At 40.6% G+C, this 25,828-nt stretch overlaps 1 protein-coding gene across 4 annotated transcripts in view; it reads left to right on the top strand.

Annotated features, from left to right (window-relative positions):
• ADCY2 (adenylate cyclase 2) overlaps positions 1-25,828 on the top strand; it is a 456,786-nt gene that overhangs the window by 333,990 nt on the left and 96,968 nt on the right. For all 4 annotated transcript variants that reach the window (XM_055554954.1, XM_055554956.1, XM_055554955.1 and 1 more), the window contains 3 exons: positions 251-331; positions 10,323-10,392; positions 13,103-13,200. In XM_055554954.1, coding sequence (XP_055410929.1) covers positions 251-331; positions 10,323-10,392; positions 13,103-13,200 — 249 coding nt within the window. The remainder of the gene's footprint in view (positions 1-250; positions 332-10,322; positions 10,393-13,102; positions 13,201-25,828) is intronic.

Genomic DNA, 25,828 nt, shown 5'->3' with positions numbered 1-25,828 from the left:
ACATATCTTTCAGTGTTGCTTTTTAATTTCACTCAGTGGTAAAAGAACATTTTACGGCACTAAAAATTCTAACCAATTCGTTCAATCCACAACGTGACTATATCTTATTAGACAAAAGGCTGCATATAGACTATAATTTCCTCTTTAAAAAAATTCAGTTAACAGAATCAGACAGAGATTTTGCTATCATAGGACCACAAGTTTACTGTTCAGTAATACTCTTACCCAAAATATTTCTTCTGTCATACAGAACCAAGTCACAAAAGAAAAGATTTGAAGAGGAATTAAATGAAAGGATGATTCAAGCAATTGATGGAATCAATGCACAAAAGTGAGTACTTTTTCATCTTCAATTATCATTCATCTCTTATTTCAACCCTATTATTTGAAAATAATGATATATTTTCCAAAAGAATTTCACCCCAAACTCTGTCATACTTATCACGACAAAGCCAAGGTTTCTAAGACAGTTCATTCTTTTCACCTCAATCATTCCTAATAATAGCTTTTGTTCATTGTATTTCATCTCAAAAAATGTTTGATTCCTGCCTAATAAATCCTCCCCAAGTAAATTGCTGACAAACAACATGATAGGTTATTAGAGAGAGAAAAATTATAGCTTAATGTGTTCAGTTAGGATATTTTTTAAAGATCAAGAGAGACGCCACATGGTAAAATCATTAAGTTGTTATTGTGTGACACTATCCATTCAAAATGCCTTTACCTCCCCCACCCCCAAAATCAGAGTGTGTGGAGGCACCTGTGTTCTAAACTGTGAAAGAGTGCCTTGTGTGTTGGAGTCTGAATTCATAGAGGGAGTGGGAGGAAGACTGAGTCTTTAGAGGGCGAAATACCGTTCAGTCTAGAAAGCCAAGAATTGCTGTTGTAGTTGTAAATGGTCCAAGAATGCGGGAGAAAGGATTTAAAGAAGGTGGTGACTTCCATGGCCTGGACAGAGGGATTACATTCACTGGCCTTCGAACTCTCCATGGCTAAGGTCATGGAGGGCAGTTTTGCAGCTCAGTAAGCAGCCTGCTACTCATTAGATGCTCCATAAAGGTTTGTTGGATTAAGTTCTGGTGAAAACCTGAGTAGATCCAAATGAAGAGCTTTTATGCAGATGTTTTCATCCTTACAGAAACCAATTGAATTTTTATGATGAAAGTTGACTCCTGGAAAGTGTAAATGATTTTTCACCTAGAATTCTGCCCCCAAAATTAAGGTAGACAGCTTTGGAAAAGGCATGCCTCTTCCAGAATGTGACTTTTAAGTGTTCTTGGCAGATTATTTATAGGAATTGTGAAAGAATCCCATGAGTGCGTGTATGTGTGCATGTGATGTGTGTATGTGTGGCCTTGTGTACATACGCAATAAAGTACAGTAAGTCTCCTACATTCGAACGAGTTCTGTTCTGACAGCACCTTCGTAAGTCCACTTTTGTTTAAGTCTGTCTAAGTTAGCCTAGGTGTTCAACTAACACAGTCGGCTATATAGTACTGTACTGTGATAGGTTTCTAATATTTTTCACACAAATAATACATTAAAAACAAACACAAAAAAATAAAGAGAACATTGACTCTTACAGTACAGTACCTTGGAAAGTACAGTGGTACAGTATAACAGCTGACACATGGGCTGGCATCAAGTGACCAGGCAAGAAGATGTATTGACTGGAGGATGGAGAGGAGGCAGGAGATGGTAGAGCTGAAGGGTCGTCAGCAGTAGGAAATGCAGGGCCAGCTGCGACGTCACTCATGCCTAACATGATTGGACAAGCGAAGGCACGTTTGCATCTTTAAAAGTTCACAGCTTGAAGGTTCGTATGAAGGGCAGAGTTAAAATTCAGATATGCCAGCCTACTGAATGCACACCTGCCTAGTCCCTTTCATGTACTCCAAATGGATAAAGCCTTCTGCCTGCCATTGAGCATGCGGGGTATGCCAGCAATGCCTGGAAAGGTGCTCTGCTTTGGCTGGTACCAGGATCAAAGTGACAAAACAACCTCAACTCCACCCTGATTGAACCCCAACGCCCCACAACTGAGGAACAATGACTTCCTGGAATGTACTGGAAGCTAAAACCCAGGGAAGTCTGATCTCACACAATGTAGATTCATTCAACCGGAGGAAATAGCAGTTACTACCTACTCTGCAGCCCGCTGGTATAAAACACAGCAGAAGAAGGAAGAAATCTTGTTCCCTGACAAAGTTTAGCCAATTACAATGATAATAGTAGTAATCAAAAGCGAGTGTATAGAATCAGCCGCAGCATGTCTTCTTGCAGGACGCCTACCTTGTTAAAACTGCTTTTGTGCCCACCTTTTAGAACCTTCCTACTAAAGGAATCGTTAGAAAGTACATCACTGGCTTTGCTTTATTTTTGTCAAGGTTGTTTGTGAATTGTCTGTCTCTACTGTGTCATTTTGTATTCAAATACATGTTTAGTTACCACATTTGTGGTTTAATGCAGTTTTATTCGAAAGTCTTGGTTAACATTGGTGTAATGGCTTATGTTGTAATTTTCCCAACACATTTCAGAAATCAAATGGGCAAAAAAAGTCATGCTATACTGGAAGATCAAAAGGGAAATTTTGTAAATGGAAGCTATTATGCACCTATTTTTTAATTAGCATCACTCCCATTCTGTTTGCCCCCTACTCATTAACCTCTCTTGTTCCTCTATAAGATGTTCTTCCATCTTACTTGATTCTCCCTTGAGGGTTCAGTAGGGACTCCAGGTTTGATGTACCATTCAGTTGTTCTCTGCTATTGACATAAAATAGTGATTTGTATGCAGATTTCCATGTATTCATTCCTTGACTCATTTAGCGAGCATTTGTTAAAGGTGGAGCATTGTCGTCACTGGCTTGGCATTAGACATCCCAAGACCCAAGTCGCAGTGTTACCCGTCAAAGCTCAAAGTGAGGGGAACAGAGATCTCTGCTCTGATGCCCTACAGTCGTGACAGGTAGAGAGGAGCAGGACACCCCAGAGGCTGAGTCCCGAGTCTTCTGGAGAAGGTGACACCTGGGCTAAATCTTGGAGGAAACTAAGAGAAAAAGGGAAGCTTCAAGGTGTGATTGCAGGATGCACCTGGGTCAGAGTGTAGTTTTTAACACAGTCAGGACACAGGGTGCCCCTGCAGGAACCTCTCGGGGTAAAGAGGCTTGAATGGGAAGCTCGATGCCCTGAGAAGTCAGCCTGAAATGCTGAGGCTGGGCACCTTGAAGGGTTCTAAACAGTGACTGTGTGATCACCTCCACTCTGCTGGTGTGCAGAGGACTTGTTAGGACAGGTAGATCCTAAAGTGAATGCCGCAGGGCCAAACCAGATATGGCCAGGCCCCATCAGGACGGAGCTCAAGGAAGAGGTTTTTGACTTAGCCTGGGTGGGTGATGTTGACTGAAAAAAAGTATGTACAACTTGAGGGTGTGAAATTTTATTTGAGCAAAATGAGAACTATAGGGGAGTGTCCAACTCTTTGTGACCCTGTGGACTGTAGCCCACCAGGCTTCTCCATTCATGGGATTCTCCAGGCAAGAATACTGGAGTGGGTTACCATTTCCTTCTCCAGGAGATCTTCCTGACCCAGGGATCGAACCCAGGTCTCCCACATTGCAGGTAGATGCTTTAATCTCTGAGCCACCAGGGAAGCCTTAGGTGGTGCTAGTGGTAAAGAATATACCCGCCAGTGTAGGAAATGTAAGAGACACAGGTTCAATCCCTGGGTTGGGAAGATCCCCTGGAGGAGGAAATGGCAACCCATTCCAATATTCTTGCTGAAAGAATCCCATGGACAGAGTAGCCTGGCGAGCTACAGTCCATGGGGTCGCAAAAAGTCGGACACGACTAAGTGACTTAGCAAACCTGGCCTAGGAGACAGACTCTTAGGAGCGCTAAGGAACTGCTTCGAAGAGGACAGGTGGGAGGTCAGTATATGTGTGACTTTGGTGAAAGAGGAATACTTGCAATCCAACACATGGTTTGGCAAAATGTTCTGTTAGTCATGAGGAGCAGATGTCCCCATTAGCAATTCTAGTGTTTTTCTAGATATGCAAAGATGCAAGAAACAGCTCATAAAATCTCCTCCTGAGAATATCTCTCTGAAGACCTGCTTTGGCAGTTTTCTTAGAGCACAGAGGGCCTCATTCCTGATCTCTGCCCTGAACCTCTTTGAGGGTGTGTTGACTGCAGTAGCCAGTAACCTAATCCTTGTAGCAACAGGTGGCAAGTGACAGTTTTTCGTTGGCAGCAAGGTCAGAGGGAAGGAAGCATGTCCAACAGGTCTGCAGCATAGGGTCATACCAGAAACTTCTCTGGGAGGTGCAGAGTGGAGAGAGGAGGCCCCGCGTGGGGGAGCACCAGGCCAGCACCCCCACACCAGCATTTGTCTCTTGGAGTAGTGTGCACTCTTGTAAGATTCATGGCAATGAAAGGGTGTGCTGCATAGTTAATATTCATGGAATTACCACGTCAGGTTCCTCCAAATTGGTTTAAAAAAAAAAAGAGTAAGAAAGAGGTCATGTGAAAAGTTTAAAGGGGAAAAACAGGGGTACAGGAAAGAAGCTGTTGAGTTCATGAAGGACGCGAGAGTCAAGTTGAACTGTGTCTGAATGGAGTGGAGTCCATGCCCAGGTTAGGGTTAGGGTTAGGACTGAGGAAGGATCGGGCATCCACAGTGAGAGAACACCTGTCCAGAATCACTTATTTCAGCTGTCGGTTCGTGGACCCACCTTCCCAAACGCCACGGGTCACCCAGGGCATTAATGCATAGCTGAGGCCACAGAGGCCTTCGGAATCAACGTGTAAATGTAGATAGGTGTGTTTCTTGGCTGGCGCTGCTGGACAAAAATACCATGGGCTGAGAGTTAAACAATACAAATTTATTTTTTCCCCATTCTGAAGGCTGGAAGTCTGAGTGCAGGATGCCAGCGTGGTTTCTGGTGTGAACTCTCTTTGACTTGCACAGGGCAGCCCCCTTACTGTGTACCCCTGTGGCCTTTCCTCAGGGCAGTGCAGGGAAAGAGAGAGTGAGCTCTCTGGTGTTATAAGGATACTCATTTGCTTGGGCCAGGGCCCCAGCCTTAGGACTTCAATCAGCTCTAATCACTTCCTTAGAAGCACATCTCCAGATACACACACCATGGGTTAAGCCTTCAACATATGAAGCGGGGGATACAGACATTCAGTCCTTCACAGGAGGAAAGTGGTCTCCTCTCTAGATCAGCATCCAGTGTGCTAATGTGCGTGTCTGCTCAGTCGTGTCTGACTCTTTGTGACCACATGGACTGTAGCCCAGCAGGCTCCTCTGTCCATGGGATTCTCCAGGCAAGAACAGTGGACTGGGCTGCCATTTCCTCCTCAAGAGGATATTCCTAACCCAGGGATCAAACCCTGGGCTCTGTTTCATGCATGTTCTGCAATGAAAGGCAGATTCTTTACCACTGGACCACCTGGGAAGCCTGTTCAAAATAATTCCACATGTGGATGTAGGTGTACTTTGCCCCTCAGCTCAAGTCAAAATCTTCTTTAGAATTTCCTTTGTTAACCTCAGCCTATCACAAAAACAAGTTAGCATAAATTAATTGAGATTCATTTATTGTGTAGCCCAGGAGGGGATTGACTTTCTTCATGCCAGAGACCAGCTGGGTCAGGAACAGTGTCAGGAGACTGAAAACAACACGTTCTCCATTCTCTTCTCTCCCTGCAGTTCCAGTTCCCCAAAATATTTGACTTTATTAGCACACACAACTCTTTCCTACTCCAAGTATCCAGATTCAGTTCAGTTCAGTTCAGTCACTCAATGTCCGACTCTTTGTGACCCCATGAACTGCAACACGCCAGGCCTCCCTGTCCATCACCAACTCCCAGAGTCCACCCAAACCCATGTCCACTGAGTCAGTGATGCCATCCAACCATCTCATCCTCTGTCATTCCCTTTTCCTCCTGCCTTCAATCTTTCCCAGCATCAGGGTCTTTTCACATGAGTCAGCTCTTCGCATCAGGTGGCCAAATATTGGAGTTTCAGCTTCAACATCAGTCCTTCCAATGAACACCCAGGACTGATCTCCTTTAGGATGGACTGGTTGGATCTCCTTGCAGTCCAAGGGACTCTTAAGAGTCTTCTCCAGCACCACAGTTCAAAAGCATCAATTCTTCTGTGCTCAGTTTTCTTTATAGTCCAACTCTCACATCCATACATGACCACTGGAGAAACCATAGCCTTGACTAGATGGACCTTTGCTGACAAAGTAATGTCTCTGCTTTTCAATATGCTGTCTAGGTTGGTCATAACTTTCCTTCCAAGGAGTAAGCGTCTTTTAATTTCGTGGCTGCAATCACCATCTGCAGTGATTTTGGAACCCAGAAAAATAAAGTCTGACACTGTTTCCACTGTTTCCCCATCTATTTGCCATGAAGTGATGGGACCGGATGCCATGATCTTTGTTTTCTGAATGTTGAGCCTTAAGCCAACTTTTTCACTCTCCACTTTCACTTTCATCAAGAGGCTTTTGAATTCCTCTTCACTTTCTGCCATAAGGGTGGTGTCATCTGCATATCTGAGGTTGTTGATATTTCTCCCGGCAATCTTGATTCCAGCTTGTGCTTCCTCCAGCCCAGCATTTCTCATGATATACTCTGCATAGAAGTTAAATAAGCAGGGTGACAATATGCAACCTTGACGTACTCCTTTTCCTATTTGGAACCAGTCGGTTGTTCCATGTCCAGTTCTAACTGTTGCTTCCTGACCTATTACATTTTTAAATTTCTGAATTTCCTAGAAAATCAATAACCAGAACAGAGGCCACCTCAGAGAACCCACAGAGGCATGAGGCTTGTGAGAAGGATTTACCCTCCTTAATGGCGAGAACAAAAAAGAAAGAATATGCCCATCAGTTATGGCTTCATGGAAAAAGCCTTTGGCCCAACCCGACCTGCTGGAGAAAAGAAAGGGACAGGTGACAGTCATGGGTCCTGTATTCTCACCCTAAACTTATTTGCTGCAGGGGATTCAGCCTCAGGACTAATTGGCATAAGACAATTTTGCCGTAAACGATAAATAAAAGGAAATAAAAGAGGAACACTGAAATGGACCTTGTGAAACATTTGTAACAAAATTTTTAAAGACTGGACTGTGAAAAATAAAAATGCAAAAAATGCTTAGATGCTCTTAAAAATGTGTGCAGATATTGGGTTGGCCAAAAAGTTCATCCAATTTTTTTGTGAGATGCTACGAAAAAACCCAAATGAACTTTTTGGCCAACCCAATGCATGGTTATAGTATTTGGATGTATCTTAGAGAAAGGGATGATGCTTTCTTTCTCAAGATAGATAACTAAGCATTCAAGATCTAATGTAAAAAGAATCTGCTCTAAGTGTCCTCAGAGTCCCCTGGGAGTAGAACGAACAGCGGAGGGACGCTGCTATTTTGCATCAATATGTGTAACGTGTGTCAGTGGTGAGACATAGCCAGACTCTACTGAAATGTCCCATCACATGGCCAGTGATTATATTTCCCCAAGTCATCTAAACCAAATTCTGTGCCAAATACCACAGTTCTGTCTAAATTACGTTCACTATCAAACAGCAAAAAAGTGTTCCCCACTTTCAGAAATTTACACTTATCAGCAATCACACAACCGTTCATTTTCAGGGTGGGGAGGAGAGGACCTTGAGCCTTCTTTGCCTCTGACTTCAGTTGCATGATAAGTTTGGCAGAGACAGCACAGAAAACAAGCTGTTGTATCTAAAGAAGTCAAAGAACCAACACTTAATGCTCCTGGAGACTGTTGTGAGTTACTAGCCCGCCTTTTATGTATTTGCCTTAGTTTGGTAAACTTCCAGTTTTGATGGATGGGAGACAGGACTGCTCACTGAAGGATCTATTAGGATTGATATATTATCATCTTCTAGAGGAATGAATCCAAAGCTGTAAATCAGGCATTTTAGCAATTGTGGCAAAATGGCCTAGGGCTAATTAGTTGTACAGTGACAATAGGCAAATTCCTAGAATCAGCATTTGGAATTCAGTCATTTCCCCAAGCATCCATCCAGGGATCAAGTCTTATGAACTTATGGTAGGTGCTGGAACACAAGAAAAGCCAGATCTTATCTTGAGTACTTCTTGTCCACCTGCAAGACAAACAGGTAACTAAAATGTAGAAATATCGGAGCCCCAGTAACTAATGAGGAGCTGGTTTTGATCCACCTTATAAATTTCGTTCGTATTTTATTTCCAAGCTTATATTATCCAGGAGCATTTTTCAAATGGATTTTTCATTCTCAGTAAAGAAAAAAAAACTGTTTTTAATAAGTTCTTGGCATACATTATTCATAATTTGATATCCATAATGAATACAGAGTTCTAAAAATGAGGACAGTTAAAATCTATCTTAAATTTTATTTTCTGCTCCTTCTAATATTAACCAACTTTTGATCCCTCCAACTAGTCCCATAAAAGAGAGAGCAATAATAGATCTCTGAAACTGGTGCAATCATAAGAAATACTTAAAAAAAAGTTTATTTGCCTGGTATCTAAAGCTTATAACATTGAATCCAGAAGTATTTTTAGAGTCTCACTTTTAATGGCAGTCATTCTGGAGCAGATGACTGACTCCGGACCTCAGCTGAAACTACACTGCTGTGGCCCAGGCTCCTGGGAAACTCAAGTGCGTGTTGGTGCATGAGCCATGAGCATCTTCAGATCGGTCCAGAGGGCCTGGGCACGTGGACTTCCAGGGAGCCCTGGAGATGCTTCTGCTCAAGTGGGCTGAGCTTCTGGGCTAGCTTGCTTGTTAAGTGTCGTGTGAAACCTCAGTGTACATTGAAACCTAACTCTGAAATCAGTACGTGGCTGTCCCTGTCATTACAGAATAATGCATGACAGTCACTTGATCTTTCTTCCTGGATCCTCGAAGACCTTCCCCATTTATCTTTATCTTCCAAATATGTTGCAGATAATCAAAATCCATAGAAACGTAACTATTGTATGTAGGAATTCATGAGAATTGGTCATTGTTTGCACAGGTATAACATTTTATATACAAAAAATATAATTTTATCTCCAAAAGCATATATATATACTCTCTATCTCCCTTTATACAGATACATAGGTATAGATATAGACATAGATATAGCTATATCATTATATGTACTTGCAGACATATACATAAATATGTAGGTATTTATATATATATACTACATGCATAGATGCATGTAATTCAGGTAATTATAACTATAAAAGTTTTTATTCTAAAGGAAAATCAGAAAGTACAGGTAGAAGTAAAGCTTCCAAAGTGTTATGACAACCTAGATGGTAATTTATTTTGTTAGTATTTATTTCTAGGTATTTTTCTTGATGCATTGATATCAATTTTTCTTACATTTCTGTACTCATGACTATAACAATGTGTATCTCTCTGTTTCACTTAACTCTATTTCATAAAGTATTTGTTTATTTTGTTGCAAAATATGTGACTACACCAGGCATTATATGCTCAGCTCACTGGATCATACACCCAGGGTGGCTGTTTAACCAGGGATTATACTCGATGTTCTGGTGAAGGGTTTTGTGTTTAAGATCTTTCTCTACCTCAACTGCTTTCTCAAAACAGATTTCTCATAGTAAGTCAATGTGTAAGAATGCTTACTTACATATAACTTTTATTTTTGAACATCTGAAAGATATATATGTATTATGTATGTGTGTGTTTATGTTGACATCAATGTACTGTGTTAGTGATCTGACCTGATTGCTTCTTCTGTTAGTATTTTTACCCATTTTTGAAAACTGTTCAAGCACAATTTTTTTTTTACCTTCCACAAATGAAAAATATGACAATGAAAGTATTTTTAGTAAGCATGAAAGGAGTGAAGTCTTCTTTCCCAGACCTGGAAGCTACTCTAAATGTTTCTGATGCTCTGTGATCAATTGCTTTCTATAAAATGAGGAAAAATAATACTTCTCTATGAACCAAACCCTTTTAGGAGATGAAACTCACCATGTGATTTCACTAAAACATCAGCAAATAAACTCATTGATGTACTTGGGTCCTTTTAATGACTTATCTCCCTAATTATTTAAGTTGGATAAGTTGATTTTCAATTTGGTATGACAGCTGATTTGCAATATAGAATTTTCAAAGGAAGGCAATGTGTGAAGAAGAATATTACATTTGCAGATCTTGTTAACAAACCTAGATTCCATATTCCAGTTATTTGGCAATATGAAAAAAGAAGAATGCAAGTCATTTTTTTTTTTAAGTTCCAGGTGTTTGGTTGGAGATTTGGTTTTAATGATGTGTCTGTCCTTTTTATTTCCAGGCAATGGCTCAAGTCTGAAGACATTCAGAGAATCTCATTGCTTTTCTACAATAAAATACTAGAAAAAGAAGTAAGCAATTTTTTTTCTTCAAAATCAATCATTTTTCCAAAATATTAGCTTTTTAAAACTCCATCATGAAATTATATTCATGTTTTTTTAATGTGACATTTAAACTGCCTTTAACCATATCAGATTTCTTTCTAGCTTTTCCTGTGGTTCTTCTGTGCGAATACTGTTTAACCACACTTCTGGTTACCAAGTTTCTGTCTTTGGCTCGTCGCCTCTCTCAACATTCCTGTTAGTAAATGATATCTGGGAGATGTAGGGTGACGGGAAGGGAAGGAGTTAGTATCTTGCTATCTTGGGACTTCCCTGGCAGTCCAGTAATTAAGACTCCATGCTTCCAGTGTCGGGGGTGTGGGTTTGATCCCTGGTGGGGAAACTAAGATCCCACATGCCATGCAGTGTGACCAAAAAAACAACAGTATCTTGCTTTCTCAGTGGGAAATTTTCTTAGACATAAATGTTTTAAAAGAAAACAAAACCCCTTGTGACAATTTTACAGTGTCCTTATACAAATTATTTTAACTTTTTACAAGCGTATGAGAAGAATGAACCCCTGGTTGGGAGAATTAGACACCCCAAAATTTTAAGTTTTGCTGCATTTTAATTACTTTCACATTATGACTCCTAAAGTAGAGCTGTTTCAGGCACAAATATATAAACAGACATAATTTGTACATGTCAAGCTTAAACCGGGATTTGCTAAAATGAATTATTGTCGCAGAAAGGACAACTGTTGTAGGTTGGCCTGATTCATCTGCCTTTTGTTTCATGTTAATCTAGAAAAAGAGCAGGGTCGAGGTCATTTGTACCACTTTGCTGTGCAATTACAGTCTTAGTTTGAACAAAAGCTACTATATTGATGGCCACAGTCACAGCCCAGATATTAAAACTTCGTTGAGAAAATCTAGTTCATTGTTTTCTGGATATTGAAAGGAAATAACAAATATCAAAATTCCTAATTCCTTCCAAAGCTCATCAAGGTTGGATTTTACAGTGATGCCAAAGCACTCTTTCATGCTAGTTAGTGGTCGAGAAGATCAATTTTCTGCTTCTAAGTCAGGAACTTTGGCTACAGACAGTTTACCAAATTGATGTTTGATACAATTTATTATTATTATTGTTATCGAAGAACTTAGAGACTAATGACTACTTATTATTTAAACATTAAATTAGTTCCTTCCTGATAGAAGTCCTTTTCCTTTATTAATACCACAAGGAAATTCCAACTCATGTCTCTACACAGGCCCAGAGAAAGAAGATAAGGGCATAATTGAATGCATAAAATATAATCACGTTTCAGCAATTATGTTAGTTTCTTCATCAGCGTTGTAACTTACCCTGGCTCTGAAGTCACAAAAGCAACCAAAGGAATATTCTAGTAAACATAAAGTGATGTTTATTGAAACATGCAACGTGTGCAGACATTTCCCTGGTGTACGTACTCTCAGAGGCTGCCTTTGAGACCGACTTTAGACAGCACTGAGATTCAAGCTTACTTCTTGCCCTCCAGCCCCAAGCCTGCTCTGCAGGCCAGCAGGAGGGTTAAAAGGCTGCAAGACAATGAAGAGAATCCAGACAACGCAGAGATCCAATATCTGCACCAAAACCCCAGAGGCTTTACCCCCAAAATACATACCTAACTTCCATTAACTCGGCAGTTTGTGCAGACACACTAACGCTACCTGCCAGCATTGTTTCAGGGGGTTTCGGTAGCCTTGCCACAAAAACTCGGTCTCCTTAAATTTTATCATAGAACCCCTTTTGGAGGGGCAGTAAGTTTGGAAGCCTAGGTTCAGGAGCCAGTCCACCTGGATGGAAATCCTGCTGTGTGTGTGTGTTTCTGAGAATGTTCATGAGTCATCCTGGTTCGAGGTTTTTTTCAACCAAAACTCGGGACCATAATAGTTCCTGCTGCAGGCAGCTTTTGTTGAGGATGAAATGACTCAGTCCACTCAAAGCACTGCACGTGCCCGGCAGACCATCACATAGTAAAGGGGACGTGTGACAGATCATAGTCATCATGAATACAACGCTGGCTGGCTTTTCCTGCATAAATCACCAGGGGCAGCCCCAGGCGGGTAGCTGCACTGATCAGTCAATGATCCTGGATATTGTGGAAAGCCTTTGAACTGGCCGATTCCGCAGCATGGGTAGAAAGAATCCAACAGCCGGGCCCAGACAGGCCAACGAATGTTCATAGAGAGTAGAGCCTGCTGGCCTGGTCTTGTAACTTCACTCACCACCTCTCAATAATATAATAAAATAGTAAAACGAATAAATAAAACGAGCAAACTGCATTTCCTCAATACTCTTCAAAGTCAAGTACTCCTCTATGAAAAGCCATTTGCTTTCCCCAAGTAGCCGTGGAACTCAGACCCTCAGGGGAACCAGGATGCCTGCTTGCTCCTTGTACCTTAAGGTTGGTCGCTCGTCTCTCTGGCCAGGCGCTCTGTCTGCTTCCTGGAGGGTTCAGTTACCTCTAAATGGGCTTCTGAACCAGTCTACTGGTTAAAACCGTGGTCCAGAGTCCCCCTTACGGCTCGTCTGGAGGGAGGAAGCGCACGTCGTCAGGGATGAACAGCTGTTGTCCTTAGCTCATTTCTGCCACCGCCTGCAAGCGTGATGCTTGAACCGGGCGCAGTTAGGCTTCTGGGGGCTTGTCTCAGCACTTCTCTCAGAGGACCGTCATTCCTGGTTTCCTTTCTCCCCTTAGTACCGAGCCACCGCGCTGCCGGCCTTCAAGTATTACGTGACTTGCGCTTGCCTGATCTTCTTCTGCATCTTTATCGTGCAGGTTCTGGTCTTACCCAAGTAAGTACATGCGGTTCACCTTTGGGACGTTCACTGGGAGTGCCTTTCCATGACACTGTTATACTGAAGTTATACTATACAGAGTATATCTAGACTCAGTTATACTATATACAAGAGGATACGCATTTCCCAACTGAGCATTTATGTAAGAAGGGTGGGGAGAAGGGTACCGGGAAGGGTGGGGGCCAGGATGCGGAGACGGTGTCGGGCTGGGGGGTTAATTCAGGATCTGTGAAGGTGAAGGGCCCCATGTCTTAGTTATAGTAATTTTGAATTTTCAAAGTGGCCATGTAGATTCACCTTACAGGGATTTTTTTTTTTTTAATAAATAGAATCATTTCACTTTATTTCCATATTATTCTGATACCCATGTCTAAGAAATGTAACCCAATACCTTTACCCAGAAAGAGCAGAATCACTAGATATTGTTTCTAATAAACAAACGTTATTGTGTATTGAAGACAGAGCCTCCCCTGGGCTCAGTTTGCCCACCGTCCATTCTGATTTCATGTTTTGCTCCCTGAAGCCCACCGGCTCCGTCATCTCTGACTGTTATGAGTTACCGTCCAACTCCCCCCTCCCAGGAGACCCCTGGGTACAGATGGGAGAACTGAGTGACCGGAGCTCACACTTGACCACCTACTGCTAAAAATCCAGTCACTCTAGGATTCCTCCGTAGACTTTGCCTTGAATCTTGTGAAAGTGTCAGTCGCTCAGTTGTGTCCAACTCTTTGGGATCCCATAGACTGTAGCCCACCAGGCCCCTCTGTCCATGGGATTCTCCAGGCAAGAATACTGGAGTGGGTAGCCATTTCCTTCACCATCAGATCTTACCAACCCAGGGATCGAACCCAGGTCTCCTGCACTGCAGGCAGATTCTCTACCATCTGAGCTGCTAGGAAATCTTAATGAGTGCAATATTACAGTTCTTCATAATATGTCAACTGACCTATTCTTTCTCATCATGAAATCTAAAGGAAAGGAAAACTCTTGTCTATCTTTAATAATTGGGGATTAGAAATTTAGGAAAATTTCCTGTCGTCATTGCCTCTTTTGTAAAGGCTGCAGTTATCCTTTTCAGTCTACCTGGAGTGCGTTGGCTGACGGCGTTTGGCGTCAGCGTGCGGCCAGCATTTGTGGGCAACCTGAGTCGCTGCAGCAGGGCCACAGTATGTCCCACAAAAATGCAGAGCAGACTAGAAAGAATTGGTCTGCCTTTGCCTCCGTACCCCAAGGATGCTCTTCCGGGCACTGAGCCAATACACGGCAAGCATCACTTATATGTGTATAGTCCCAAAGCTACTCGCCCCCTTTTAGAAGTGTTGAACCTGATCATCCCCTTCCCCCCATCGATGAGCATTGAATGCATTTGTCCAGTGAATTCTTCCTTTAGACTTAGACAATCTTCAGTGGAATCTGCCAAGGTCAACCTGTCAGTTTTCCACTAGAAAAAAACATGTTAACAAAGTAAGTTCCTTCTGACTTCCAGGCTCTGCCACATGGCGCAGGAGAGAAACAGCTGCCCCTGCACAGACAAGGCTTATTGAGCAGCAGGACTGCAGGGCATGTAAACAGTGATGTGGCTGAAACAAGTATCACCAAGGGGACAGGCCCTTATTTCTAAAGCAGAGGGATTCATTTGCTACATCTTCCTATTGGATGAGTGTTTTTATATCTTCTACATCACAGTTAAGACAGCGTTTATCCCCAATTGTTGGGAGGGGAGAATGTGACTAAGGCGTTACAAAAGATGATGCCAAAACAGAGATGAAAAGACTTCTGGGAACCAGGAAAAACATTTCATGGAATTACCCCTAAAAAAAAAAGAAAAAAGTTGGTGTCTTTTCTGTCTTTGCTTTTATTTATTTAAGTTTTTGTCTCTTTTCTGTTGTGTTGTTTTTATGAGAACCCATCAAAGGTTGTTCCCTTGGGCATCATTACAAATTATTGGGTTTCTCTTGAGCAACAAGTTGGATTTTGAGCGTGAAAATTGTGAAATAGGTGCGGGTTACAGTTCCCTCTTTGTGTTGGCAGTTAGAAAGTTCAGAGTGAGGTCTGTGGACACCTCTCACAGGGAAACTGTATACCTGCATTCAGTCCTGGCCTCCTAGTATCTTATGTCTTTCTCCTTCATTTTTCTTTCATGTTACTGTCCTAATTTTTCTTTTTAAAAATTCTTACTGTGAAATACTTCAAAGATACAGAAAAATACTGAACATAATAGATATGCGTTTTCACACAATCCATATGTCAGAAATGTTGAGCCTGTTTCATATTGACTATACATAATGTTTCTGTGCTCGTGGGGACTTTTATTCATTGGGTAAGCTTCCTGCAAACAGTATCTGTTGTTATTGTTATTTTGTCTTTTTATCTATTCATTCAGTCTGACATCTTTTGTATATTAATGTGTGTTTATTCCATTTGTATTTTGATTCTTTTATCGATGCCTGTGGACTCAATTCTACTGTCTTATTTTATGTTTCATTTACTCTGCTTTTCTTTGGTTTATTTCCTCCACACCCCACATCCCCCATCTTCTTAACCGCTAAAGGATTGATCAAGTTTGCTTTATTCATATTCTTTTTTGGGAAATATATATATATATATATATATATATATATATATATATGGAGAGAGAGAGGAGCAAGAAGGAGGATCCTATATATTTTTCTTTGAATAACTGCCATTGAAATTTTAACACATTCTTAATTTAATAAATTATGAAGTTAATCATTGTCTCTTCCTGTAATTATGTCTTAGAATATTAGTTCCAGATGGTAACTATAGTCAATATTTATTTAGACTTACCTGCATTCTTTATCACTTTATTTGCTCATCAGTACTTTGTAAAAATTATTTCTTCCAAGTTTATTTTCCTTCTTGTTGATGTGTATCATATAAATGTGTATCATTTATCTTTTATTTAATATCTGTGAGTAGTGGCAGCTCCTATTTTTGTTTCTATTAAAATGCTTTTATCTGCTTTATTTTAATTTGCTCTTGAACAATAGTGTGGGTATAAAATTCTTATTTTCCTTTAGTATTTTGATACTATTGCATTGAATTTCAGCTTCTATTGTTGCTAAGGAATGTCTTCTGTCAACCCCAGTGCATTCTTTTGTAGGTAATGGGTCTTTCCTCTTTGTATGCTTTTCAGCTTTGTTTTTGGGGGGATGAGGAGGGAGGCTTGGTTTTCACTATATTGTTTCTAGATATGCATTGGTTCTTAATTCACTAAGTGACCAGATGTGATCTTTTTTTTCCACCTGAGGATTCATGTCTTTGCTTAGTTCTTACCAACCCTCTGCCTGTATTACTTCGCATATGGCTTCTCGTCCTTTATTTGTTATTTCCTCCTGAAACTTATTGTTTGTTGCACTGTTCATTCTGTGCTCCAGGTGCTGCAATTTTTCCTCAAAGTTCCAACTTCTTTACTTCTTTGTGAAGCATTCTGGTGAATATTTCATCCACAATGAGTTTATAATCTCAATGATCATGTTTTCATGTTTAAGAAGTCTACTTTTTATCTGTTGTTCAGTCACTAACATATGTCTGACTCTTTGTGACCCACATAGACTGCAGTACTCCAGGCTCCCCTGTTCTTCACTGTCTCCCAGAGTTTACTCAAACTCATGTCCATCGAGTTGGTGATGTTGTCCAACCATCTCATCCTCTGTCACCCCGTTTTCCTCCTGCCCTTCCTGATATCTCAGATGGTAAAGAATCTGCCTGCAATGCAGGAGACCTGGGTTCAATCCCTGGGTCAGAAAGATCCCCTGGAGAAGGGAATGGCAACCCACTCCAGTATTCTTGCCTGGAGAATCCCATGGACAGAGGAGCCTGGAAGGCTACAGTCCATGGGATCACAAAGAGTCAGACATGACTGAGTGACATTTTACCTGAGATTTTCTTATAATTCTCTATTTTGCCTATGCATATATTTTTTCCTCTTATTTTCAGATTTTAAACATATTGTATGAAATTATCACTTGTTTCCTTCTGGTATTTATGCTTCACAAATGCATGAATTCTGTTATTTACTCTTGCTGTTGTCCCTCTCATGGCCATGTGTCTTCTTGGGTCATCTATAATTTCAGCTGTGAGTTCATCAAAGCAAGGGTTTGGGTCCAGGGTGGTCTCATGTTTTCTGAGTTGTGAAGGCATCACTGTCTTAGGTTTTCAGTGTATCTCTGCCAGGTATGTCTGGGGTTTGCCAGTTCAAGCCACATTATTTTTTGGAAATCCTTAGGTCTAGATTCTTTTACTAAATAGGTCATGTGAATTTGATTAGCCCCTTAACGTGGATCACAATTGGGGATCTCAAGTTTTCCAAGGTTACTCTTTTTCCATTTGGGACCCTACATAGTCAGTGTCCCTGAAAATTAGTTGGACATAGTTTTTATGTTTCCTGTTTCCTGATAGGATAGCACTTTATGCTTCTGACTTGATTCAAGAGCTCAGTTCTAATTTTCCATTAAGAAAATCCTGCAAGCATCACCAACCTTGCATTGACATTAAATCTCACACTCACTTCATGGCACATGTCTGCCCCTGGTTCCTCCCAAGCCATTTAACATCAAGACCTCTCAGCACCAGCTTTCAATACCCTCTGTGTATCTAGGGTATTCTTGTCTTTGCTCTGAGTGTGTCTATTTAAACGTGATAAGTCTGTTATACTTTTTGAAGCATGTGTATTGGGATAATATGCTTTTCACTTTTTCTGACATGCCCTCACTTGTTTTCAATTACACTGGATTATAGTTTTATTGTATTTTGTCTGTTCTCCTTTTTGTAAACTGCCTGTTTTTTGAAAAACAGAAGAGATATGATGAAATAGGTAAGTAAACGAATAAAACACTGAGTGAATGAATAACTGGTAACAGAGGGAGATGTGATCTTGGAAGGACTGGTAAGGGGAAGTATTTTCATGAAAGAGGGCCTTCCATCATCCCTTTTGGACCCATAATTTTTCAATCTGGCTCTAGTCTTGGGATTTAAGCAGATATAATTAAATTATTAGCTGGCTCCTCTTTTTGGAGTTGTTCTCTCATTTCTGTCTGCCTTATACTATAACTTTATCAGAAATGTGGTGTGCCTGTGTAGTAAGTCGCTTCAGTCGTGTCTGAGTCTTTGCAACCTCATGGACTGTAGCCCTCCAGGCTCCTCTGTCCGTGGGATTCTCCAGGCAAGAATACTGGAGTGTGTTGCCATGCCCTCCTCCAGGGGATCTTCCTGACCCAGAGATCAAACCTGCATCTCTTACGTCTCCTGTACTGGCAAGCAGGTTCTTTACTACTAGCACCGCCTGGAAAGCCCATCAGAAATGTGAGCTACCTTAAAAGATCAGAAATGATCAAGCAGAAATTTTTGCCTTTTTTAGTAGTTTCATTCATATTGTCTGTAAACTAAATAGATTATGTTAAATCAGTCATGGCAATTATTAAAATAAGAATGATTTTTTGTAATAATGTTCAGTGAAATACAATGTGTTTCATTAACCCAAGCAAAATCAAGACTAATGACATTTTCCTTAAGGAAAATTAATAGCAAATTACAATCTTAATATCTTACAACTCTTATTTCTACTGATATTCTTTAATATGCATTCTATTACTCATGTCAGTAATCAATGCTCTTTAATGATTTAATAATGATTTCAAAAGAGTCACTTTTATTTTGTTTTTATCTTGATAAAGGAAACAAATAGGAAAGAGTTTAATTTTTCTAAACACAAATGATGGATAATGACTATTGTGAAAGCAGTTTTGCTTTGGTAGGCAGGCAAAGTTGTGAGCCCCAATACTGTGTTCAGTCCCTAATTCATGCCTGACTCTGCAGCATATAGCCCACCAGGATCCTCTGTCCATGGGAATTTCCAGGCAAGAATACTGGAGTGGCTTGCCATTTCCTTCTCCAAGGCATCTTCCTGACCTAGAGATCAAACCTGCATCTCCCATGTCTCCTGCATTGCAGGTAGATTCTTTACCCATTTAGACATCAGTCACACTAGATATCATGAAAGTGAGTTGCTTCTTGCATTATCTTGATGCAGTGGATATGAGTTTTGGGGGGAGGGGGGAAGGCAAGGAAAAGAGAGAACAGAAAGAAAGAAAAGAGAACAAACAAAAAAATGAAGCAAGATCATTCTCACTGTCCAAGATAAATGAACCACGTGGCTTTTACTGAAGTGAACAATATTTGACTCTGAATTCAGGTCCTCTGAATGGGTGGACATGCCTCATAGTTATTAGCTTGAATGGAAGTTAATGGTTTAGTGTGCTCACTTGTTCAATCATGTCCAACTCTTTGCAGCCCCATTGACTGCAGCCCACCAAGCTGCTCTGTCCATGGAATTTTCCAAGCAAGAGTACTGGAGTAGGTTGTCATTTCCTTCTCCAAACAGTTTAGTTCCCTTCCCATAATCTAAGACCAGAGGTTTCTCAGATTCCTTAGGGACCTTGGGTCCCTCCAGCACAGACTCTGCTTTCCCTAGACTTTGGTCCTCATCTTCACTGTCTAAGATGGCAGTATCCTGTGCTGAGCACAGGATGGAGGAGCAGACCCAGAGGCAGAGGGCAAAAGGCATTTAAAACCGTCATCTCTGAAGATACCTCCCAGGAGCTATGAAGATACATCATGACACTTCGATCTATAAGCCAAGACAGATCTTAGTCACATGTGTGAACCCAGCTGCAAGGGAAGCTAGAAAGTGTCACCTTTAGTACGTGTAACAGGACGCCCATCTGAAAATTCTATTATCAAGAAAAAGTGGATTTTGTGGAAATCAGTGCTCACTCCAGGAGTGTGTGGCTGCCTGTATGTCACTGATACAGTAAGATTTGAGGGGCAGTAACAATAAAAAGGAAGCTGAATGTGTCTTTACTCCACAAAACCGGCGAGTATACTTTTACTTTGTATCCGAGCTATACTCTGAGCATTTGTAATAAAAAGAGAAATTCTTGAGAAATTCATGCATGCATTCAGTCCATCATTTATGGAATCACTCAACAGTTCTGTATCAAGCTACCGTATACCAGGCATGGTTATAGAGATGCCATGGAAGTAGCAGTGACCCCCAAAATCCTTTCCCTCATACAGCTTGAATTCTATGAAGAAGCACAGCAATAACATAATAAACAAATATTAATAATTCATTAGTGATAAGCTTTAAGAAAAATTAAGACAGGATCCTGTAGAGTGAGGGAAGGTGGTATTTCAGATGAGGGCTGTCAGGGAAGGCATCATGGATTGAGTGATGTGGAAGAGAAGTCTGAATGAATTGAAATGGTAAGCGTGGATACCTGGCAGGAGAACATTCTAGATGATGGAGGTCACACATGTGTTCAGGGACCAACAAGGAGGCAGGGGTTGGGAGCAGAGTGAGCCAGGGAGTGTGGAAATGGCATCACAGCAGAAGTGAGACCAGCAGATCATGTCACCCCCACAGGGTTGACTGAATGCTGAGTGTACTGGGAAGCCCTAGAAGATTATCAGCTGAGGACGTACAGTAGCTGTGCTTGAAGTGTTGTTCTTGCTGCTCTGGAAGGGGGTAGGTGGAAATAGGAAGACCATATAAGGAGATGGTTTGTACCCTAGCAGCCACGGAGATGTAAAAAGTGGTCCAGTTCTGGGACATGTTACGAAGAATGATGAGGGAAGTCTTGCTATTGGATGGGAGACAAAGAATAAGAGAAACCTAAGTTCTGTAGGGTTTTGTTTGTTTGTTTGTTGTTGTTGGCCGGGACAACAAGGAAAAATTGGACAGCTGTTTACACAGTGGGAGACTCCTGGGGAAGGAACAAGTCAGAGAGAAGCATAAGATGAAGGGTTCAGCTCAGAACATCACAGGTGTGTGTGTGTGTGTGTGTGTGTGTTAATATTAGCATCCAGGAGGTGGGGCTTCACAGAGGGAGGGAGGGTGTGTGAGAGCCCATGGTTCATGAGTGGAGTCAGGATGGATGAAGTCATAATTTGGAAAGATCAACACATAGGTAATTTATAAACCTGGGTGGAGATGAGCTCAACTAAGGAGTGTACAAAGAGAAGACCACGGACCTTCAGAAAATTCAAGTCTTTGACCCATGTTGTTGGTATGGAGTGGAAGCACTTTACTCTGCCAAGTATAACTCCTTCTCCCTGTCCAGCGTCACAAGACCTTCAAGTGGCCAGAACATGTCAATTCCGCTAAGTCCTGTTATTGCAGAGAGGCTGTAATAATCTATAATGGTGATGAATATTTAAATGCCTTGTCTCCTTTTCCACCTTTCAATTCTTTTTTTTTTTTTTTAACAAATAATTTTTTTATTTTGAGGTTCTATCACCTGTCACTTAAAAAGAGAGGGAGAGATTTTTATTATTTCATGCTAACATACAGTTAAAAGCTTTTTTTTTTTCCCCTCCTCTGTTCTTATTATCCTTACTAAATACCATGTAATCTGTTACATGTGAACAGAGCATTGATGAGAGAGTCTACATCAGTCTTGGGGGGAGGAAGCTGGATATCTCATGTCAGTAAGCATGCTTCCTCTCTTCATCAAGACCCCCTGTAAGCAATAAACTAACCCCCGTAAGCAATAAAATAAACTGGAGGAAAAAAGAGAAAGGAGAAAGGACCTTGTTTCAAATAACCTTTTCCATATATTGTAACAATACGCTGGATTAAAGTGCCTTAGTCAAAAATTATCACTAAAAAGTGTAATTTTTCTTGCCTCGTGATAGCAGAGTCGAGTTTGCTTTTCAGTGAGTATATAGATCAATTATGCCTCTATGTTAAAAAAAAAAAAAAAGCTTTGCAACCAGAATGTTAATTAAAATTGATTGCATTACACAAACAACTGGGTATGCTTAATGAGGCTGAACATGCTTTTGATAGAACAGGCAGGGTAAATGGTTATAATTAAGGACTTTTGACCAAGCATGACTTTGATCATGGGAATTCTTGTTCACTGGGATGAGAGTTACATCCCACCCAACAGCGATGCCAATGTGCAGTGGACTGGAGCAGCAGACAGCGCCCCGGGGGAGCGGGCCACCAGAGCTCTGGGCCTCAGGTTGTGACGTCATGTGCTCATGCAAGACCGTGTCAGCTGCACATGGAGACGGCTGCACTTCTTCCTGTCCAGTCTAGTGCTTCTCGTTTCATTTTCCTGCCTAACTTCCCGGGCTAGAAGCTCCAGTACAGTGCTCCATAGATGAAGCCTTAGCACACATATATTCTCGTTCATGATCTTGGAGGGAAAACATCCAGTCCCTCATCATTAAGTATGATGTTATCTGTGTTTTTCACAGATGCCTTTTATCAGGAGAAAGAAAATCCCTTTCATCATGGCCTGATGAGTGTTTTTACAATGAAAGGGTGTTGGACTTTGTCATATTGATCTATTGAGATAATCATTTGAGGCTTTTTCCCCTTGTTCAATGAATATAGTGTATCACATTAATTGATTTTCAGGTATTAAACCAGCCTTGCCTTTCTCAGACAAATCCTACTTGATCATGGTATACGTAATCCTTTTCATGTGTGACTAGATTTGGTTTGCTAATATTTTGTCGAGGACTTTTGAGTCTAAATTCATAAGAGATGCTGGTCTCTAGTTTTGTTTTCTTGTGCAGTCCTCATCTGGTGTTGGTCCCAGGGTGGTAGTGGTTTCATAGACTCCCTTAGTAACTGTCCCATCCCCTTTATCTTCTAGAGTTTGTGGAAAAAGTAGTATAAATTCTTCTTTAAGAGTTTTGTAAAACTCAGCAATGAAGCCATCTGGGCATGAGCTTTTCCTTGTGAGTAGTTTTTATTTTTGTTTTGTTTTTAAATTGCTAATTCAATTGCTCTTTTATAGATTTATTCAGATTTTCTGTTTCTTATGAAGTCATGTTTGGTAGTCTGTCCCTTATCATACTTTTAAGACTATTCATTCCTGCTTTTCTGGGCACTTGTCATCCATTTCAGCAGAACACAAACAGTCTGTGGTATTAGGGCCAGTTTTTTCCCTTAACAACCTCTTATCTTCCTTTAATGGATTCTTACGCTTGAGAAAAAAAGCAAACTAGATACATCCAGAAAAAAATGTCACCAGATGCTCTTTACCATGTCCCGTGGATTATTGTAAAATGTGAGCGTCAAATTTTAAGACACTTGTTTTTTCAGGCTCTTATGTAGCTGTTTGACGTGATTCCAGAAGGCCCAGGATCTCTTTCATACATGTTACGGTGGAATAATTATTCCTGAAAACAGACACTGAAATGCATTTTAGAAAACAGGAGCCCATGGAACTTACTTTAGTACAAGAATCTTTTATTTAAATTCTGATTCATAAAATTAATTATGTGATTTGAAAGCAGATCAACCCATGGTAATTTTTGTTAAATCTGTTAAGATTTTTGTAGTTCAAGGCCAATGTAATCCATAATCAGTTATTCATTCATGAGGAAATTGATCTATGGCATATCCTATGAAATATGTAGGTATTTTCTCCATAGTTCTAATAAAAACTGAACGGTTTGCTGTTTTTTCAAAGGAAGAGGGAAGAAAGTTGGAGAAGCAACTGATTCTAATCATTCTTAGGTTTCAATCTGATCACTAATGCTATCATAGTACCTAGAGGAAAAAAAAAAAAAAACTTTAGTTAATGGATTAGAGTTCTATAAAGAAAACAGAAATGGCCTCAGGAATTTCATCAAGGGAATTTAATACACTAAAGTGCTTACAGATGGGGGCAAAGCTGAGAAGTCCAACAGGGGATGGCAAAGAAGCCAAGAGGTGAGCAAGGCAGCAAACTGCTACCACCCTAGGTGGGAAGGGCACAGGATGGACGCAGTGCCACCGGAAATGTAGGGTCCGAGGACCATGAGCAGCCAGGATGCTTCCCTGACAGGGGTGTGGACCCACGTAGACAGCAGTAGGTGCAGCTCATTCAGAGAATGACAGTTACATAGAGAAGAAGCAGAAATACCCAGGCTTCCTCCTTCTCCCCTTCCAGTCTTTCCCCAACACTTCCCACTGGCCAAACCTTGTTAGAACCATTTGCAAAGAATCTGGAAAACGGCGTTTGTAGGAGATGGGATGGAAAAATGTTTGAAAACAAATGAAATTATCAGCACATTTAGTGACAAATATTCCCAAATTTGTTGAGATACATCTGTAAACAGCAAGAAGAATAAATATAAATAACACCGTACGTGGTATATTATACTCAAACGGCTGAAGCCAAAGAGAAAAGAAAGAAAAAACACACTTAAATGCAGTCCAAGGAAAAAAATACATTGTGAATGCGAGGGATCAGTAATGGAAATTTTTACTGACTTCTCTTCAGAACCATTGATATAAACATGTTCAATCCGGGATTAAGTATTCAATAAAACTATTCCTTTTTTTAAAATGAGATGAAAGCCATTTTGCAAATGAAAGAAAGCTAGAGAAATTCATCACCAGCAAACCTATAGTATAAGAAATGCTAATGGAAGTTCTTCAAGCTGAACTGAAATGATAACAGAGGCAAATTTGAATCTACAGGAGGGAATGAAGAGAAGAATGTGCTCTTAATACACGAGCATATAAAAGACCATATGTTTATATGGTATTAATTTTTCTAAAAGACAACTGATCATTTAAGGCAAAAAATAATAGTTACACTAAGTATTGTGATGCAGAGAAGAGGGGAATTATATTGTTGTCAGTTCAGTTCAGTTCGATTGCTCAGACATGTCTGACTCTTTGCAAACCCATGGACTGTAGCACCCCAGGCTTCCCTGTCCATCACCAACTCCCTGAGCTTGCTCAGACTTATGTCCATCGAGTCAGTGATGCCATCCAACCATCTCATCCTCTGTCATCCCCTTCTCCTCCTGCCTTCAATCTTGCCCAGCATCAGGGTCTTATCCAATGAGTCAGTTCTTCACATCAGGCGGCCAAAGTATTGGAGCTTCAGCTTCAACATCAGTCCTTCCTATGAATATTCAGGGTTGATTTTCTTTAGGATTGACTGGTGTGATCTCCTTACAGTCCAAGGGACTCTCAAGAGTCTTCTCCAACACCATAGTTCAAAAGCATAAATTCTTCGGTGCTCAGCTTTCTTTCTATATTGTTGTCAGGACATTATATATTTTTGAAGTGGTACAATATTAATGCTAAGTAACTTCTGATACATTAATCATGTATATTTTATGTCTTGAGCAATCACTAAAAATACAAAGAGGTATAGCTAACAAATCAACAGAAGAAACTAAAAATCCTGTGAAAATATTATATTAATGAAAAACGACAATAAGGGAGAAACAGAACTGAAAAGACATGAGACAGACAGAAAACAAATAGTAAAATGGTAGACTTGTAATGAAGAATAGCATCTGATGTCATGGACCACACCATGCAGACAAAGCAGAAGTACACCAGACAAAAGATGGTCATATGATAGGTTTATTATTAAATGTCCAAGGACTAATACTCCAAATAAAAGCATGATGAAGCCATATACTGTCTACAAGAGATGCTCTTTAAGCACAGAAGGAAGTTAGTTTGGAATTAAAAGGATGGAAAATAGAGATCATATAAACAGTAAGTATAAGAAAATTACCATCCGTATATTGATATCAGACAAGGAGACATGGAGGCAAGAAGTATGGAGAAAGG

This window comes from Bubalus kerabau, chromosome 18, assembly GCF_029407905.1.
Source record: "Bubalus kerabau isolate K-KA32 ecotype Philippines breed swamp buffalo chromosome 18, PCC_UOA_SB_1v2, whole genome shotgun sequence".
Lineage (NCBI taxonomy): Eukaryota > Metazoa > Chordata > Mammalia > Artiodactyla > Bovidae > Bubalus > Bubalus kerabau.
This window is presented reverse-complemented; position numbering and strand designations above follow the sequence as displayed.